Raw genomic sequence first — 17,286 nt, 5'->3', positions numbered from 1 at the left:
AAATTATAATTTTTATTTTTTATGATTTTAAATACGTAATTTTAATTTTTTTTATTTTTAAATTAAGATATTTATTCATCATATTTTTTAGAATAACCAAATTAGTCAAGAGTTATAAAAAAATATTTTTATAGAAATTAAACTCATAACTTTTTATTTATATAATTAGTTGATTAATTGATTAATTACATTAACATTATAGAAATTAAACTCATAACCTTTTTATTCATCACTTGAATACTTGAATACTTGTATTACTTGATTAATTGCATTAACATTACTTTTTATATATAATTAGTTAAGAATTTTTTTTAAATTATTAAAATTTATAAAATAAAAAATATTTAATATATAAATATTTTTGCCCATCATCAATCTTCCATCGCAATATTCAGATGTTAGTTAGATTCTTCTTCTCATCAAAATTATCAATCAAGTTTCTCATTTATGCTGATAAATTAAATAGCAATTACATCCTTAATCATACAATTAATAAGGCTATTCCGATAATAACAATAATTATATAATATTAACAACCACACTACTAATTAATATTTCTTTACTTGTTTTTCTTGTGGGTACGTGTTTTCTTTTTCCAAGTTATGATTTTTCTTCTTGCAGTTTATGACATGGCACATTGTAAGTTTCTTAATTATGTTGATAAAAATATAGCCGTACTCTTATGCTTAATCATACAATGATAATTAGTATATACTATTAATAACTACATTACTAATATTTCTCTAATTTCTTGCGGTTTATGACATGGCAAGTGGAAGTGGTAGATCAAGTGCGTTGAACTCAAATTCAAAGATGAAGGAGGGTATATGGAACGCATCAGCATCTCCAATGAGCAAGAAACTTTTGTTGCGTGCGTGCAAGGAAGGATAACTCGTGAGATCTTTGTTGTTACAAAAGGGTACTGTCAAAGACAACTACATGTGGTTTTATGAGCCTATTAGACTATCATCAGAAAATTGATATGAACTTAATGAATGAAAATTAGTTTGACTCATTAGAAAATAATGAGAATCCTAATAAATTTAAAATTTGATGCACGGGTATAGTCCCTAATATACCATATCAAGAAACAGTTATCCCCCTCTTCTCATCTTAGGAAAAAATGATAGTCCCATAAAGAATAAGGTGATTTGGTTGAGGAATGTCTTTAAATCAATTGTTTGTGACTATTGTTCAAATTACACTATGTTTGATTAATCATTATGAATCCAAGTATTCTTCATAACCCTTATTGATAATCTAATATAGTGTGTCTCTTGTTGTTATCGGTATTTTATAAGGATCCTCTAAAATTCCAACAAATGGTATCAAAACCACCATTACTGCTAGAGAATTAAAGTTGTTCGGTTCATGGTTATATACATACATACATATACATACATATATATACATACATATAGAGGAGGTAAGGATTCAAAAGGATTGCATGTGATCACTCCAACTGTAGAAGATTTGCAACAAACTCATTTGTATGTGTTGAATAACAGTAAAGAAGTTTGGTCATATATACTTCGCCATGAAGGTTTAGTGAAGGAAAGTAATCCAAAAATGTCGAAGAATAGGGTCTTGAAAAAGCATAAAAAGACTTTCCTAGATTGGTTTAAAGATACAATCTTTGTTGATGATAATGTTTCTGAAACGTTAAGAAAGCTAGCAGATGGGCCTAAAAGAAATGTTATAATTTGGCAAGGATATGATATAAACAAGTATTCCTTCTATACAAAAGCACAAGACGAGAAAAGTATAATGCAAAACAGTGGGGTCACCCTAAGGGCTGAATCTCAATACTTCGCTAGTGTACATGATGACAATCCCCGTGTAGCTTCCATCTCTTACTTTGGTTTCATTGAAGAAATTTGGGAGTTTAACTGTGTCAAATTTACTGTCTGTGTTTTCAAATGTAAATGGGTTGATTGCAATACCGGTGTGCGGATCGATGATGTAGGATTTACATTGGTAGATCTAAAGAAACTCGCTTACTAGAATGACCTTTTCATCATGGCAAAACAAGCTAAACAGGTATTTTATGTTCAAGACCCTTGTGATGAAAGGTGATCAGTGGTTCTACACGGAAAAACAATTGGTGTTAATGTTGAAGATGATGATTCATACATTAATACTTATGTTAGTCTTTTGTCTACACAAATGTCGCCTAACATCGACGGAGAAGAAGAAGCTAACGACGTTCATGCTAATCGTAATGATCATGATGAAGGTGAATTAATTAACATCGTCTAATGTAATTTTCTTATTATGTATTTCATTTTAGTCCATTCATTTACATAAGTGATTCAGTTTTGTGATAATGTTAATTAACTAATGTTTTTTTCTTTACAGACAAATGACTGCACCACCCAATTCTCCTCCTCATCCTCCTCCTCCTACTGGTGCAGCATCACAGTCGCCATCTACCTTGAAGCGGACAAGAAAAGCCACACAACAAGATCATTAGCAACTAGACCAGTTGGGGTAGAGAGACTGCTGGTCCATGTCGATCTTGTGACCGGGAAAGCCGACGGTCCCCACAGAAATAAGTTAAGAGCATATTTGGGGATCGTCGCTCCCTACTGCTCAGAAGGATTTGATATGGGAGGATATTCAGGTAGTTTAGTTAAATCTTGCATTTTGTTGATTGACAATCAAATTGTAATTTAGTAACAATATAATGTAATTTTCTATTTGTCAGGCTAAATTTGATATCCATGAAGCATCTAATTTGAGGACAAAAAAGAAAATACTTCAAACTGTGGGAGAGCGGTGGAGACAATTTAAGTCTGATTTGATGTCAAAATGGGCACTTGCAGCCGACAAGGAAAGTGTCAACGACACTGTATGCAAAAAGTACGACATTAGCAAGGAGAAGTGGGCTCAATTTTGTCAGAGCCGCATAGACCCTTAGTGGGAGGTAAGTTTGTGATTTTCATTGTTTTAAACTTTAAATTGACTTATTGTTATACATTGTAATGATAACTTTCAATAATATTTAATTTCTACAGGATGTGCGAAAGAAGGCACAAGCAATCCAAAAACAAAACACTACCCCTCACATGTTGTCTCGTGGGGGTTATGAATATTTAGAAAACAAGTTGATGGATGAGAAGAGAAAGAAAAAAATGGAGGAAACTACTCAATCCGGAAGCATTGACACCGTGATTGATCCTTCATCTCCCATCAGACGACACGTGAAGTGGAAGATGGCCCGCACCAAGAAAACTAAGCAAATGATGTCTGAGGCAACAAAGGAAATTGATGAGAAGATTGTAAGTCATTTTCAATTATTAATTGCAATTATTTATGTTTATTGTGTGATTGAGTAAACCAATAAATGTGTTCTTTACTAGATTAGTTGGAGGAGCAGGCCTCACAGGGCTCCTTCTGTGGGCAAAGTATTATTTGAAAGTTAAAAATGAAACTTAGGATGTTTAGGCAATTTTGTAATTGTAGTTTAGTTACTCTACATTTTTTTACAATTCATAAATATTCTTTTGATTCATAGTAATTAATAAATTTTTCATGGAATTTCTGGTCAAAACTGTTTCAAAACAAAATGAAAATTATATGTTGTGTGGTCTTTTTTTAAAATTTGCAAATTAATTTTGGGTTTATTGAAAAAATAGACATCATATTAAAATAAAATCCTAAGAACAACATCGATTTTTTAAAATAAAAAATCGATGTTGTATGTCATTTTAACATCGGTTTTAGGAAAAACCGATGTTGCTGGTAATAAAACAACATCGGTTCTTACCAAAAACCGATGTCTGTTGTAAGAAAACAACATCAGTTTTAATAAAAACCGATGTTGTTTTATTACCAACAACATCAGTTTTAAGACATACAACATTGATTTTTTTACTAAAATTCAATGTTGTCTTCATATATTAACATCAATTTTAGTTAAAATCGATATTGATATGGAGATTTATAACTTTTTTTTTATAATTCTTATTATATAACATCGGTTATTTAAATAATCAATGTTGTAATTTTTCTTAATATCGGTTTTTGGAAAACCGATGTTAACGATAATACTTTCAACGTCAGTACTTTCAACATCGATTAATAACCGATGTTGAAAGTCTATTTTTTAGTAGTGAACGATCCACTTCGAAAACCTCTAATGAGGCCAAAATTGAGAAATTGGATCGTTCCAATAGAATGTGCATTATGACCATGAAGTGCTCTATTCCATAAGCGTTTCGGGGCTCTATTTGTGAGGGTGAAAATGTAAAGAAATTTCTTGAGGAAATTGAACAATACTTTGCCAAAAACAAGAAGGCAGAGAGAATAACATTTATGATCATGAATCTCCGAAGTATAAGGAAAAGAATAATATAAGGGAGTACATAATGGAAATGTCTAGCTTGGCATCAAAACTTAAACGCTTAAGCTAGAGCTGGGCAAAGACATGCTCATGCATTTAGTTTTGATCTCACTTCTTGTGCACTTTAGGCAGTTCAAAGTGAGCTATAACACTCCAAAGGACAAATGATCCCTTAATAAGCTTATATCTTATTGTGTACAAGAGGAAGAGAGGCGGTAGAGAGACAGATCTAAAAGTGTTCATTTAAGCTACATCTCAAAATAAGAAGAAAAAAAACTAAGGGTGCAGCAAAAGGGTCTTCTAGCAAAAGAAACAAAAGAAAGATGAAGAACTTACCTATTACTTTTGCAAGAAGTCTAGACACATGAAGAAAGAGTGTCCAAGGTACGTTGCATGACATCTAAAGAAAGGTAAATCTCTTGCTCTTGTTTTTTTTCTAAAGTTAATTTAGCTTTTGTACCTAAAGATACTTGGTGGGTGGATGTTGGTACTACTACTCACATAAGTCTAACCATGAAGGGTTGCCTGTGGACCTGACTGTCGAGTGACGATGAAAAATTCATCTTTGTGTGTGACTACAAAAGGGTTGCGGTGGAGGCTATAAGAACTTTTAGGTTACATTTGAAAACTACATTTTATTTGGATTTATTTAAGACTTTTCTAGTACCGTCTTTTAGACAGAATTTGATTTCAATTTCTAGTTTGGACAAATTTGGTTTTTCTTGTTCATTTGGAAATAATAAAGTTAGTTTCTACCAAAATTCAAATTTGGTTGGTTCTGGTTCTTTAATTGATAATCTACATATAATAGATGTTATTTGTTCCTATAATGAAATACTGCAAATAAACTCAAGTGGTACAAAACGAAAATTAAATGAGAATTTAGCCACCTTATGACACAAACACTTAAGTCATATCTCTAAATAGAGAATTCAGAAACTTGTGTAGGATTAAATTCTTGAACCTTTAGATTTATCAGACTTTGAAGTCTATGTTGAATACATAAGGAGAAAACGAACAAACATGAGGAAATTAGGTGCCGAAAGAGCTAAAGATGTCTTGAAACTAGTATATACGGACATTTGTGGTCCTTTTCCAACACCTTCTTGGAATGGGCAACAATATTTTATCTCGTTCATAGACGACTACTCTAGATACGGTTACCTATATTTGATACATGAGAAGTCTCAATCCCTAAACATTTATAAGAGTTTCAAGGCTGAAGTTGAACTTCAACTTGGAAAGAAAATTAAGACTGTCAAATTTGACCGTGGTGGTGAGTACTATGGCAAATATGATGGATCAGGAGAACAACATTCAGGACCTTTTGCACTTTTTTCAAAGAGTGTTAAATTGTTCCACAATACACTATGTCAGGAAAACCTAGCATGAATGGTGTAGCAGAACGATGAAACCAAACTCTTAAGGATATGGTGAGAAGTATGGTTAGTCATTCTTCTTTGCCAGAGTCGCTTTGGAGAGGAGCCTTAAAGACCACAACTTACATCCTTAATAGGGTGCCAAGTAAAGCAGTTAACAAAACCCCTTATGAACTTTGGACTGACAAAAAGCCTAGCATTAAACACTTGCATATTTGGGGTTGTCCGACTGAGGCATAACCTTATAGGCCGCATGAAAGAAATATGGATTCAAGAACAATTAGCGGCTATTTTGTTGGCTATGCCAAATGCTCTCGGGGCTATAAGCTTTACAATCCCACTTTAAGATCCTTTTTTGAAATGGGAAATGCGAGATTTCTTGAGGAAGTTGAGTTTGGGAAGGAAGAGAACATAAGAAATGTTGTCTTTGATGAAGAACCTGTTTTTGGCAGTGCTCAAGTCCAAATACCTATTACTGTTCAAGAAATAACTCCAGTAATCGAAAATGATGTTCTGATTATTTTTTATGACATTTTTCAAGAACAAGATAACAATGAGGTTCTCCCTTGAATATCTATACAACAACCTCAAGAAGTGCCATTAAGGAGATCTGTTAGAGAGAGGAGAAGTTCACTCCTAGATGATTATATTATCTTTCTCCAAGAACATTAGGATGCCATTGGTTTAGCAGAGGATGATGCAATCAACTTCTGTCAAGCTATGCATAGCTCTAACTCTCAAAATTGGGTCGATGCCATGAAGGATGAGATGAAATCTATGTTAGATAATGATGTTTGGAATCTTGTCGAATTTCCTAAAGGTGTAAAACCTATTAGTTGAAAATGGATATTTTAAACCAAAATTGATTCAAAGGGCAATGTCGATAGATATAAGGCTCGTCTAGTCGCTAAAGGTTTTACTCAAAAGGAAGACATTGACTATAAAGAAACATTTTCTCCAGTATCTTCAAAAGATTCTTTCAGAAAAATAATGACATTGGTAGCTCATTATGATTTCGAGCTACATTAGATGGATGTTAAGATTGCATTTCTAAATGGTGGCATTGAAGAAACGATTTATATGGTGCAACCAGAAAACTTTGTATCAAGCGACTCAAAGTCTATGGTTTGCAAACTAAATAAATATTTGATCTATGTCATCAAGTATATGTGACATTGGTGATCATTGTAGCTCAATCACGTTGGATAGTGATGAAAACTGCAATGATTTCGTGTTACTATATGAGATGAACTAGATTGTTTAAAGAAGAGTCTTAATGTAAATAATATATGGTTGTGTGCCTAAAGATTTTTGTAGTACAAATGTCTAAAGTTAATAGGAAGCCTAAGTGAGAGATTGTCAGGAATTTTATAATTCCTAATTAATTAATTAATATGGGCTACATATTACATTATAATATTTATATTAGTTATTTATATTTTTTTATGGGCCTAATATAAGTGATCTAATTTGGTGAGCCTATTAGACTATCATCAAAATTTTGATATGGGCTAATTGAACGGAAACCAATTTGGTCTATTAAGGGATAATGAGAACCCTAATAGGTTTAAAACCTAAGACACAATTATGGTCCACAATACATCAAAACAAGAAATAGTTTCTCCTTTCCCCATCTGAATAGAAAAGGACAGTCCCATAAGGAATAAAGTGATTTGGTTGAGGAAGGTCATTAAACCAATTGTTCGTGACTATTGTTTAGATTCTGTTGCATTTGTTTGATCAATCATTATGGATCTAGGTATTCTTCATAACCTCTCTTGATAATCTAACATAATGTGTTTTTGGTGGTTATCGGTATATTATAAGGATCCCTTAAAATTCCAACATTGGTCTCCATTGGGGCTTAGAGTTGACTCATTACAAAATGTGGCCAATATCATTATGTCACAATGGGTTGACCAATGTTTGAATGTTATGTGCCATGGTGTCGGGTTTGTGGCACAAACACAATGTTTGGGTTCTAAGAAAGAAGAAATTGGATTTGTGAAAATTTTGGCCAAGGCCTTGTCTGTGTTTGTTACTATGGAGTGGGTCCCACCTTTGGATCCCAAAGTTAAGGTCAACTTTGTTGTTGCAATGATAGAGGATGTTGGGACTGGATTGGAAGTGATTTTTAGTAATTCTAAAGGTGAAACTATGGCATCAGGTATATTTCTTTAATTTTCTTCTTATTTTTGGTACAAATCATATTTTATCCTATGTTCGGAGACAATTCTATTCGAGTGAATAGAAGAGGTTAATACTCTTTCTTTGAATATGTATGGCCAAAGTAGCATTTTGATAGCCTATTGCATTATAGGATTAATGGTTAATTTGATCCCTTAAGTTTGAATAGATTCACTGTTGTCTTTTATATTACCTTTGTTAAACTAATTTTGGTCATTTACTTATCATGTCAATTTAATCCAATATGACATTGCTCACATTTTGTTATGTGTCACCAAGTTGAGTTGATCATATTAATGCAAAAAATTGATGGAATGATCAAATTGGTGTAATGAAAGAACCTTTAAGGAATGAAATTAAACTTTTTAAACAAAAACGATTTAACCAAAACCTAAAATTGCAAATAAAGGACCAAAAATTCTAAATTAGTGTTGACTCTTTCTTTGAGTATTCAACATATTTACATTTTAAATGCTATGGTGCAGGTACATGTTTTATGCTAGATGAGTGTTATGTTTCTAAAATTGCTGAGACACTCTACTACAAGTGGGCTATGGAGAAATCATAGGAGCTCTGGTTTCTTGAAGTTATTTTCGTAACCCATTGTCAAAAGTAGTACAATCAGTGAAACATATTAACACATGGAAACAACAACAACTAGTGGTGATGATTTCTACCTGAATAAAATTCTAGAAGAATGCAGAAACATGATGCAGGGCATAGGATCATCTCTCACATTGGTGGCTAAGAATGGCAACGAAGTGGCACAGTGTTTAGCAACAATGGCTTATGATTATGGTGAGAGAGTTTGGATTGAGGAGGTGCCGAATGAAGCATCACAATGCTTGCAATCTGATGTTGTAGAAATTGCAAATGTTTTTCTTGTTCAATGAAAGTGAACATGGTTGTTTTGCAACACTAGAAGTAGAAACTTGATTCTGCAATTAATTTTTCTTTTAAAGAAAATTTTACAAGTACAATTTTGTGTATGATATGTTGTTGCATTGAGATATAATTTGAGTTTTCAATCAAATGCTGGAAAAATTGCCAATGTTTCTGCTGATCAATGAAAGTGAACATTGTTTTGTAGGACTAGAAGTAGAAACTTAATTCTACAATTAATTCTTCTTTTAAAGAAAAAATTACATGTACAATTTTATGTAGGATATGTTGTTGCATTGAGATATTTGACTATGTTTAGAGCACAAGTTTCTTTTCTACATGGTTTTGTGTGGGTCTTGCTATTTACCTTTTACATTATATTAGTGATAAAGTTATTGTGGTTGTGGCATGTGGTTTGTGGTGTGGTGCTGCCTTGATGGAGAATTTCAACTTAAATTGTAATCATTTTTCTTAATCACACATATATGAGGTAGTAATAATTAATCGAGCAAGGAAATTAGAAAGATTAATCTTAAACAATTTTTTAGGAGTTAATCTTGAATAAGAATATTTTGCATATTGTTTTGTTGGAAGGAAATAGACTAATGGAAGGGAATGGTGGAATTCTCTTAAACTTTGGTTGTTTGGTTTTAGGAACACATGGGAGGGGAGTTAAAGGGAAGAAATGTTCCTTTTCATCTAAGTTTTGTTCATCTCTAATATTGGGAGGATTTGAAGGGAAGGAATGGAAAATAAAATTTAAAATATTTCAACTATAATGACCAAAATATTCATATATATGTTTTCAAATTTAAAACTACAAGGAAATAAAAATAAATTAATTTTTAGAACTCTTTCCTTTGTGAACCAAACAAGAAAAACCTTCACTTTATTAAAATTTAAAATTCATGTCATCCTTTACTCTCAACTAAATAAATGCCTAATCAAAGTGTCTCCCCTTCCAATACCAAAAATAAACTCTCCCTTTCTTCCCTTCTTCTCCCCCTCTTTATTAAAATCTAACTTATCCCTTGTGTCTCTACTTTTGAACCAAACAACCTTTAGGAATCATTCTCAAATAAAAGTATTTTAAGTTTTTTCACTCTCATCAAGTCAAATATCTTAATTCTAAATATTGAACATTTAATTTTAATTATTTAAAATATTTTCTTACTTCTAATTTTATATTGAACCTTTAGGAATTGAAGTATTTCAATTTTTTCCTTGATTCCTTACACGAGATTTACAACATCAAAAAAATTTGGTTAATTAGAAAATTAAATAATTGTACTCCTCCTTGTAGAAAGAAGGCTTAAATCTAGTGTTATTATTCTCAATCTGATCATCGTTTCAGTCAGGACACTCATCAAATGGTACTGATTCACTAGTTGACTAACATGACCCGATATAACATTATATATATAATTTAAAATGTTATTTTGTATTTAATATATACAATTAATATTATATGTGTAGGAGTGCATTTGTGTATAACTTATTTTATTATACTAATTAATAATGTTAAGTATGAAATTAGTAAAATGTATTTTTTGATAAATATATTCTTTTAAGTTAAGAATAACGAAAAAAAATTAGTAAATCATGTTGAGAAATTTTATGATATATTATAAATATAACTAATCATAGACCTATTTGGATACAAGTCATAAGTGATTTTGAGAGGTTCTCTACTGAAAATATATATTTTTTAATAGAAAAGCATTCAAAAACACATCCAACCTTGTATCCAAATAGGCCATGTAAGTATTATTTTTTGTTTTTAACAAAAGATTATAAAGATTGCTATGTAAAACAAAAACCAATTATAAAATATTTATAGCAAATAAATAATTGATCCAGTAAAATAGCCCGAATGATTAAAAAGTGGGTTGTTGTGGGCTTGTTGTGGGCTTAGGGTCATGAAGCAGCCCATTTAAGTGAAACCCTAAAAATCCAAAACAAAGGGTTACATATAAAAAAGACAAAAGCTTCAATCGCAATGCTCATTGCTCACAGCCACACCCTAACCCTGACGTCTCCCGTTGCTTAATTCTTCAGGATTTCCTCACTACTGTTCAAGGCTGAGCCATTTTTGCAGAAAAAGTATGTTTCTTTGAAATTTATCTTCTCTTTCTATGTTCATCATCTCTTTCCCATTTTGGTTTTATTTTCTTTTTTCCCTCTATCGTATCTGTCTTAGTTCTTGATCTGTGTGCGGTAGCAAATTGCCTATGAGTGATGATGTGTGCTCTGTTAACATTTTTTACGACTATGTGGTTTAAATCACCAATTTAATTGCTTTTTTCTTCTATAAGCCGTCGAGTCAAACCATTTTTTACTGGTCTAACTACATTTTCAATCCAATTAGTCACTCAAACCGATGGCATGTCCAGTTTTTGGATGGACCGATCGGATCGGCTAATCTAAGAAGGTTTTGATGACATTGCCTAAACCTATAGGGAAGTCACACACACACACACACACACACACACACACACTTCACATTCTGGTCTAAAGAGAAAAAGAGGAAAAAAGGATACGGGAGAGATGGAGAAAATACGTAAAGGTAAGGGAAAAGAGAAGGATCTAAACTCACGAATAGCATATCCTAGGTAAATCCAAGTCAGTGCAACTCTTTACATGCTTCCCCCTCCCCATAATTGTAATGATTCCTTCAAATTCACTCCTAGTATATTTTCCCCTTCTTTCCCATGTATGCCATCTTCTTCATATTTGTTGTATGAGTATGTCTTGATAGGGTTTAGAAAATGGTTTTTATTTTAATGTATAATTGACTAGTTAAGTGTGGGAGGTTTGTTGCTTGTAAACCTCATTAAAATTTTCTTATATAAATTATGTAATTTTTTTGTGGATATAGGAACTTTGCTTTTGTAACTAATGGAATAATTAAGTTAAAATTTTTGTTTCTATCATGGATCATAGATCGAGTTGTGATTGTGATCCATACTATCCAAAATTTAAAATATGAAGTCTGCCATGGATCACTAGTGTGATCTACGGATTTAATGATGTCAATCAAATTTGATGAAGATCCTAATTATATGTTTGAAAACATTTGTGAGTAAATTAACATCAATAAACCTTTGGATGTGGAAGCTACTCTATGTAGCATTGGATAAGATGATGTGTGTATATAAAACATCCAACATGGTTCCAAACATGCAATAACATTTGGAACTACGTCTATTATTGATGTTGCAAGTTAAAATAAACACTTCCAGATCTAGGACCAAAAACAAAGATTTTTGTTGTTGTTAGTGATATCGTTAACTAATCCTTAGTCGTGCTTTGATTTTTCTTCCACCACCAAGCGCACTTAAGAGTAGCCATCAAAGCCACTGCACAGAGCCATTGTCATGGCATCTCTGAACGCCACCACCACTGACGAGGATGACGATAAACTCAGATCTTTGGTTCGACAACCACAATAGTAATTGGAGCACTAGCGCTAATGAGATCAATATTTAAAAAATCAAGAATGTGCATGAAATGTAGAACCAAGAAATCAAAGCAACAAGTCAAAGAATCTTTGGCTGCAAATCAAAATCATGAACACCCGCATAAGCCTTGGCTCTCGTGTGCTTCACTTAGTTCCAAATCTTAAGGGTTATGGTGTAGAGCAAGGGCTTTTGCCATCTCTTCATTTTTGGCACCCCATTTTTTTTTTTGGCATGGTGAGGATAATCATGCCCTATCTCCATGTTCGTGGAGTCCTAGTCTTTCGCTGAACTACCTTGTCTCTATCGTAGTCACTGTAGGGTTTGGCAGTTGTACTTTGTGTTTATCCCTTAGTGAAAACTTATGCTTCTTTGACAAAGAGAGAAGAAATTTTTGGGCCTTCACAAACCTCGCCACTGTCCTTAAGCTAGAACACAACAGATTTGAGAGCACCTATGGAGGAAAGAAGGGAAATTGAGGAAGGAAGTGGTTAGTAGAGAAACATAATCGCATACGGTAGATGTAGGGTTACTCTTGAAACCTTAATGAATCCAACAGTTAGTAAAATTAGACCACGGTGAACCACATGCATCAGTGGTCCACCCTAGATGTCATCTTTTAATTATATTTGACTTTGTCCTTTATCTTTTTAAAATTTCACATTTTTTAAGTGAATCAAAATGGTCCTTTGGAAATAATGATGGTTGTTGATTTTGTGACATGATTTTAAATCATTTTTGACTGGTTTGAGACATGAAACATGTCCCATTAGATTCAAATACATAAAAAATCTAAAATCCAATTGATTTTTGAACTAAAAAGAGTCATAAACATAATGAAAATGGTGTAAAAATTGAATTCAACAAACAACCACAAAGACTATATAAGTAACACCACCGCCACGACCATCGTTGCATTCACTACCATGGTTGTCATCGTCATCACACTAACAATGATGGTGACAATAACAACAACAACAATAGTCATGGTGATGTGACGACAACATCAATTATACCAATGGTGGTGATGTGTTAACACCATGAGAATTGTTGCTATATGATCATTGTCATCGGTCATGGTAGTGACAATGATGGTGGTGATAAATTAATGATGATTAGAAATTTAATTTTTATTTGATAAATCTTTAAGAGATTTATTGGTTACATGAGTTTTTCATTTGAATTTTTTATATTTATTCTAACACTTTTCATTTTAATATATTTAAAATTAGTCATTATCATTCTTGCATGAAGTCATTCTTTTATATTAGAAATTTTAACATAGAGAATGTGATTTTGACTCTCCTTTTTTTCTCCATTAGAGATTCTCCCTCTTTCATCTTAGAGGTGCTTTTCAAACTTTAATCCCATTCCTACAACTAAATTAGAATCTTTTTAATTTTTAAATTTAGTTTACTTTTATTTAGCAAGTATCTCAACAAAGAAATATTCATCGTGTCAAACACGTGAGTGGGAATGTAAAGCTATAACAAGTAACAACACATAGGGAGGCTCAATCATACTTATTTAAAAAATAAATAGCTCAATCAATTCTTTACTTTTTAATAACTTTAATTCAAATGTTTGTTAAATAGATCTATGACCAAATTATATAGTTATGATACCTCATGAGCCATACCCTAACCCAATTAAAAGAACATTAGCAAGCTAATTTCTTCTTCAACTCTCTTTCCCGTCGTCCTTTCTTCCTCAGTTCCTCCTTTGCTGAATCAGTTGATTCAGTAGCGTTCCTCAAACTACTCCATCTCTACGTTAATTCAAAGACCAAAAAGAAAGGCTCTTTTTTTTTTTTTCCAGCTTCGTATTTCTTTGAAGTGTTTTATTTCATCTGCCATTGTCATCGCATTCAAAGCTAGGTTAGATATTTCTTCTCATAGCTTATCAATTCAGTTTCCTAATTACATCGATAATAGTTACCCTTAATTAAATTTTCCAAAAGCCTAAACGTACGCTGGAAAACGAAAGAGTATTGTGAAAATGGTTATTACCCCATTCTACAAAATGTGGCTATTCAGATTCAGATAACAATAACTACAAATATTTCTTAACCTGTTTTCTTGTTTTTCTTGGGATGATGATTTGATATTTTTCAACGTGTGTTTGGTTTAATGTTTGGATGAATGGACACACATTCCCAATTCCATGAGAAGTAAAATTTTGAATTTTTTTATTCGACTGTTGTTAATGGGAGGATTTCCTAACGGAAAAACCAACGCAATCACTTGTTTTTTTTTTTTTTTTTTTCATGCAGTTTATGCAATGGTGTATTCTTCAAGCGTGGTTTTGGACTCAAGGTCAAGCGTGTGGAAGGGCATATGGCACGCAGAGGCGCCGGTGACATGCAGGAGCCTCGCGTGGCGGGCGTGCAGGGACGAGCTCCCCGTGAGGTCCCTGCTGGTGCAGAGCGGTCTGGTCGACAACGCCTTGTGCCCGATATGCGGCCGTCTCCCCGAGACGGTCACGCACGCGTTGCTCCTCTGCGATGACGCGAAACTCGTGTGGTTCGCGTCGCCACTAGGGCTTAGGGTTGAGTCGTTGCGCGGCGTCTCGACCCTGTCACAGTGGATCGATCAATATTGTGTTGACACTTTGGACGACGAAGCGATGGGCGTGGTGTGTGCTACCATGTGGGCGCTGTGGCACAGACGCAATGCGTGGGTTTTCCACAGCAAGGGAATGGACTGCATGCAGGTTTTGGCCAAGGCGTCGTCCATGTTCGTGGTGGTTCCGGATGGGCCTGATGCGTGGGTTTTACCATCAAGTCCCTATGTTAAGGTCAATTTTGCTGCTGCTGTGAAGGACAATGTTGGTACTGCGATGGGAATGATTTTCAGAGACTCTTTTGGCACAACTCGGGCTTCAGGTACAATTTTTTGTTTGAATTTAGTATTATAATTACAATTAAACGCAATTTTCTGAATACATCTTCTATTCTACTACTCTTACTCTTGATTCAAATTTAGTTGAAATCATAAATTTGATGTATCTCCTAGCTATTTAATGTCTTTTTAATACTTAAAATTATCTTTCTCAAATTATTTCAATTAATTTTTAGTTTTTTTACTGATTTAGTAAACAAACCTTTTAAGTAATTTCTAGTATTTTTAGTAGGTTTTTAAGATGTTAACTTTTAGTTTTTTATATGTTTATTTAATTTTTTTATTATCCTTTTTAAATATATCATTTTATATTTTTCTAGTTACTTCAACGGTTAATTTTATTAAATATTTATAATTTAATAAGATAGTTTAAAAATTCTTAGTTACTAATTAGATTTTTAGCTTTTAATTTTTGAGTATGAGTAGACCCATTATGAATTAATAAGATTTGTCTTAGAAAGAGTATATTAGAGTTGATTTGAGATGAGTAGTTTCATTATTAATGTGAAAATTTTCTTTTAACTCACTGATCGTTTAATCACATCGTCTCACAAGTGTTGTAAATTTTGGCGTGTCTCACTTTCTATTCAATGACTTATTTTATTCTATAGTTTTCAATGAATTTTAACTAATAACTAATAAGAATAGTTAGTAAGTGTCTTAGAAAGAGTACTCTGATAGAGTTGTTTGAGTCCGAGTAGCTCCGTTATGAACGTCTTAAAATAAGTTTTGTTTCTGAAAGAGTATGTTAGAATTGTGTGAGTTGGTTAGTCCCTGCACATGTCAACTTTAAATAAGATTAGTAATTAGGTGCATTTTAGAAAGAGTGTGTTGGAATTGTTTGAGTGAGTAATTCCATTAGGAATGTAAATTTTCTCTCTTATAACACTCCCTTTCGAACACCCTAGTTCTATTATGAATTAAAATTTATTAGAAATCATAAATTTTAGTGAGTTTTACTTTTTGTTTAATGATTTTTTTAATTTTATATATTTTAATAAATTTTAATTAATAGTAGGATGTGTCTTTTAAAGAATATTTAACATACATTAAACACTACAGGTACAAATTTTCTGGAAGATGAATGTTTTGAGCCCCAAATTGCTGAGGCACTATGCTACAAGTGGGCTTTAGAGCAATCAGGGGACCTTGGATTTTCGGAAATTATTTTCGAAACTGATTGCCAAAAGCTATACATTCAGTGGAACCAATTAAAACAAGGAAAAGCTAGTGATGATTCCTACCTTCATTCACTTCTAGAAGAGTGCATAATGATGATCCAAGGTACAGGATCATCTCTCAGATTGGTGCGTCCCACAGCCAATAAAGTGGCACAATGTTTGGCAGATGTGGCTTTTGATTATGGTGAGAAAGTTTGGATGGGGGTGGTGCCCGAGGAGGTGTCTTCCCATTTACAATCTGATATGGCAAATGCCAAACTTCCATGATCAGTAAAATTGCATGGACAATTCTATCTCTCATAAGGTATTGTGTTGAGATCAAATTGGAGTTTGACTATCTTTGGACCATAGATTTCTTTTAATGCATGTCTTTAGTTTAACATTTTTTTCTTCTATATGATTATAATTAGTGACTTTTGTTATATTTAGCTGTTAACATTATTATATTGGTGATACAGTTATTGTGGTAAATCTTGATTTTGATGTGACTTGGGATATGGAAAGATGGTTTTAATTAATAATTATACCCTAAATTCAAGGGTTATCTTTGTTGTATTATTGTGGGCTAGTAATTGTTATCCCGTAATGTCTACCTCCTAAACTGTGTATGTAAAAAATGTATATTTTTGACTTGGTTAATAACAGACACATCCAATCCAACGGTACGTTGACATTATTGTTTATCTATATAGTCTTTGATTGATGATGTGAAGAGGTCAGGTTACAGGTTGGTGTGTTGATATACATTTCACGGAAGTAAAATTTTATGATGAGGGACACTTTAATGCGAATAATAAATTTCTTCCCAACGTATATATGCCATGTTGGTTGGGAGGCTTTGTCATAAATTATGAGTTTGATGAGAGTAAAAAAACCATATTTAATTAGGAATGTTCATTGGTTGAATTAAGTAGGATTTGATGAAATCAATTAAATTTTTTTGCTTGATTTGGG

General features: G+C 32.7%; 1 protein-coding gene across 2 annotated transcripts; it reads left to right on the top strand.

Annotated features, from left to right (window-relative positions):
• Window positions 1–10,781: 10,781 nt before the first annotated feature.
• On the top strand, window positions 10,782–16,874 carry LOC102666915 (uncharacterized). Of its 2 annotated transcripts, XM_006588963.4 has the most exons (3): window positions 10,782–10,896; window positions 14,524–15,135; window positions 16,214–16,874. In XM_006588963.4, the coding sequence occupies exons 2-3, from the start codon at window positions 14,532–14,534 to the stop codon at window positions 16,597–16,599; spliced, it is 990 nt and encodes a 329-aa protein (XP_006589026.1). In that variant the 5' UTR covers window positions 10,782–10,896; window positions 14,524–14,531; the 3' UTR covers window positions 16,600–16,874. The 2 variants fall into 2 exon arrangements, with proteins under 2 accessions (XP_006589026.1, XP_040862287.1); XM_041006353.1 differs by lacking the exon at window positions 10,782–10,896 and having other exon boundaries at window positions 14,298–15,135.
• Window positions 16,875–17,286: the final 412 nt, after the last annotated feature.

Source organism: Glycine max, chromosome 10 (genome assembly GCF_000004515.6).
Source record: "Glycine max cultivar Williams 82 chromosome 10, Glycine_max_v4.0, whole genome shotgun sequence".
Classification (NCBI taxonomy): domain Eukaryota; kingdom Viridiplantae; phylum Streptophyta; class Magnoliopsida; order Fabales; family Fabaceae; genus Glycine; species Glycine max.
The sequence above is the reverse complement of the archived record's forward strand: the minus strand, read 5'-3'. Positions and strand labels throughout refer to the sequence as shown.

Bases quoted from the DNA above. Each gene is read 5' to 3' on its own strand.
- LOC102666915 (XM_041006353.1), top strand. From the start codon at position 14,415: ATGAGAAGTAAAATTTTGAATTTTTTTATTCGACTGTTGTTAATGGGA. The intron at 15,136-16,213 runs GTACAATTTTTT...TAAACACTACAG, and splicing joins TGGCACAACTCGGGCTTCAG to GTACAAATTTTCTGGAAGAT.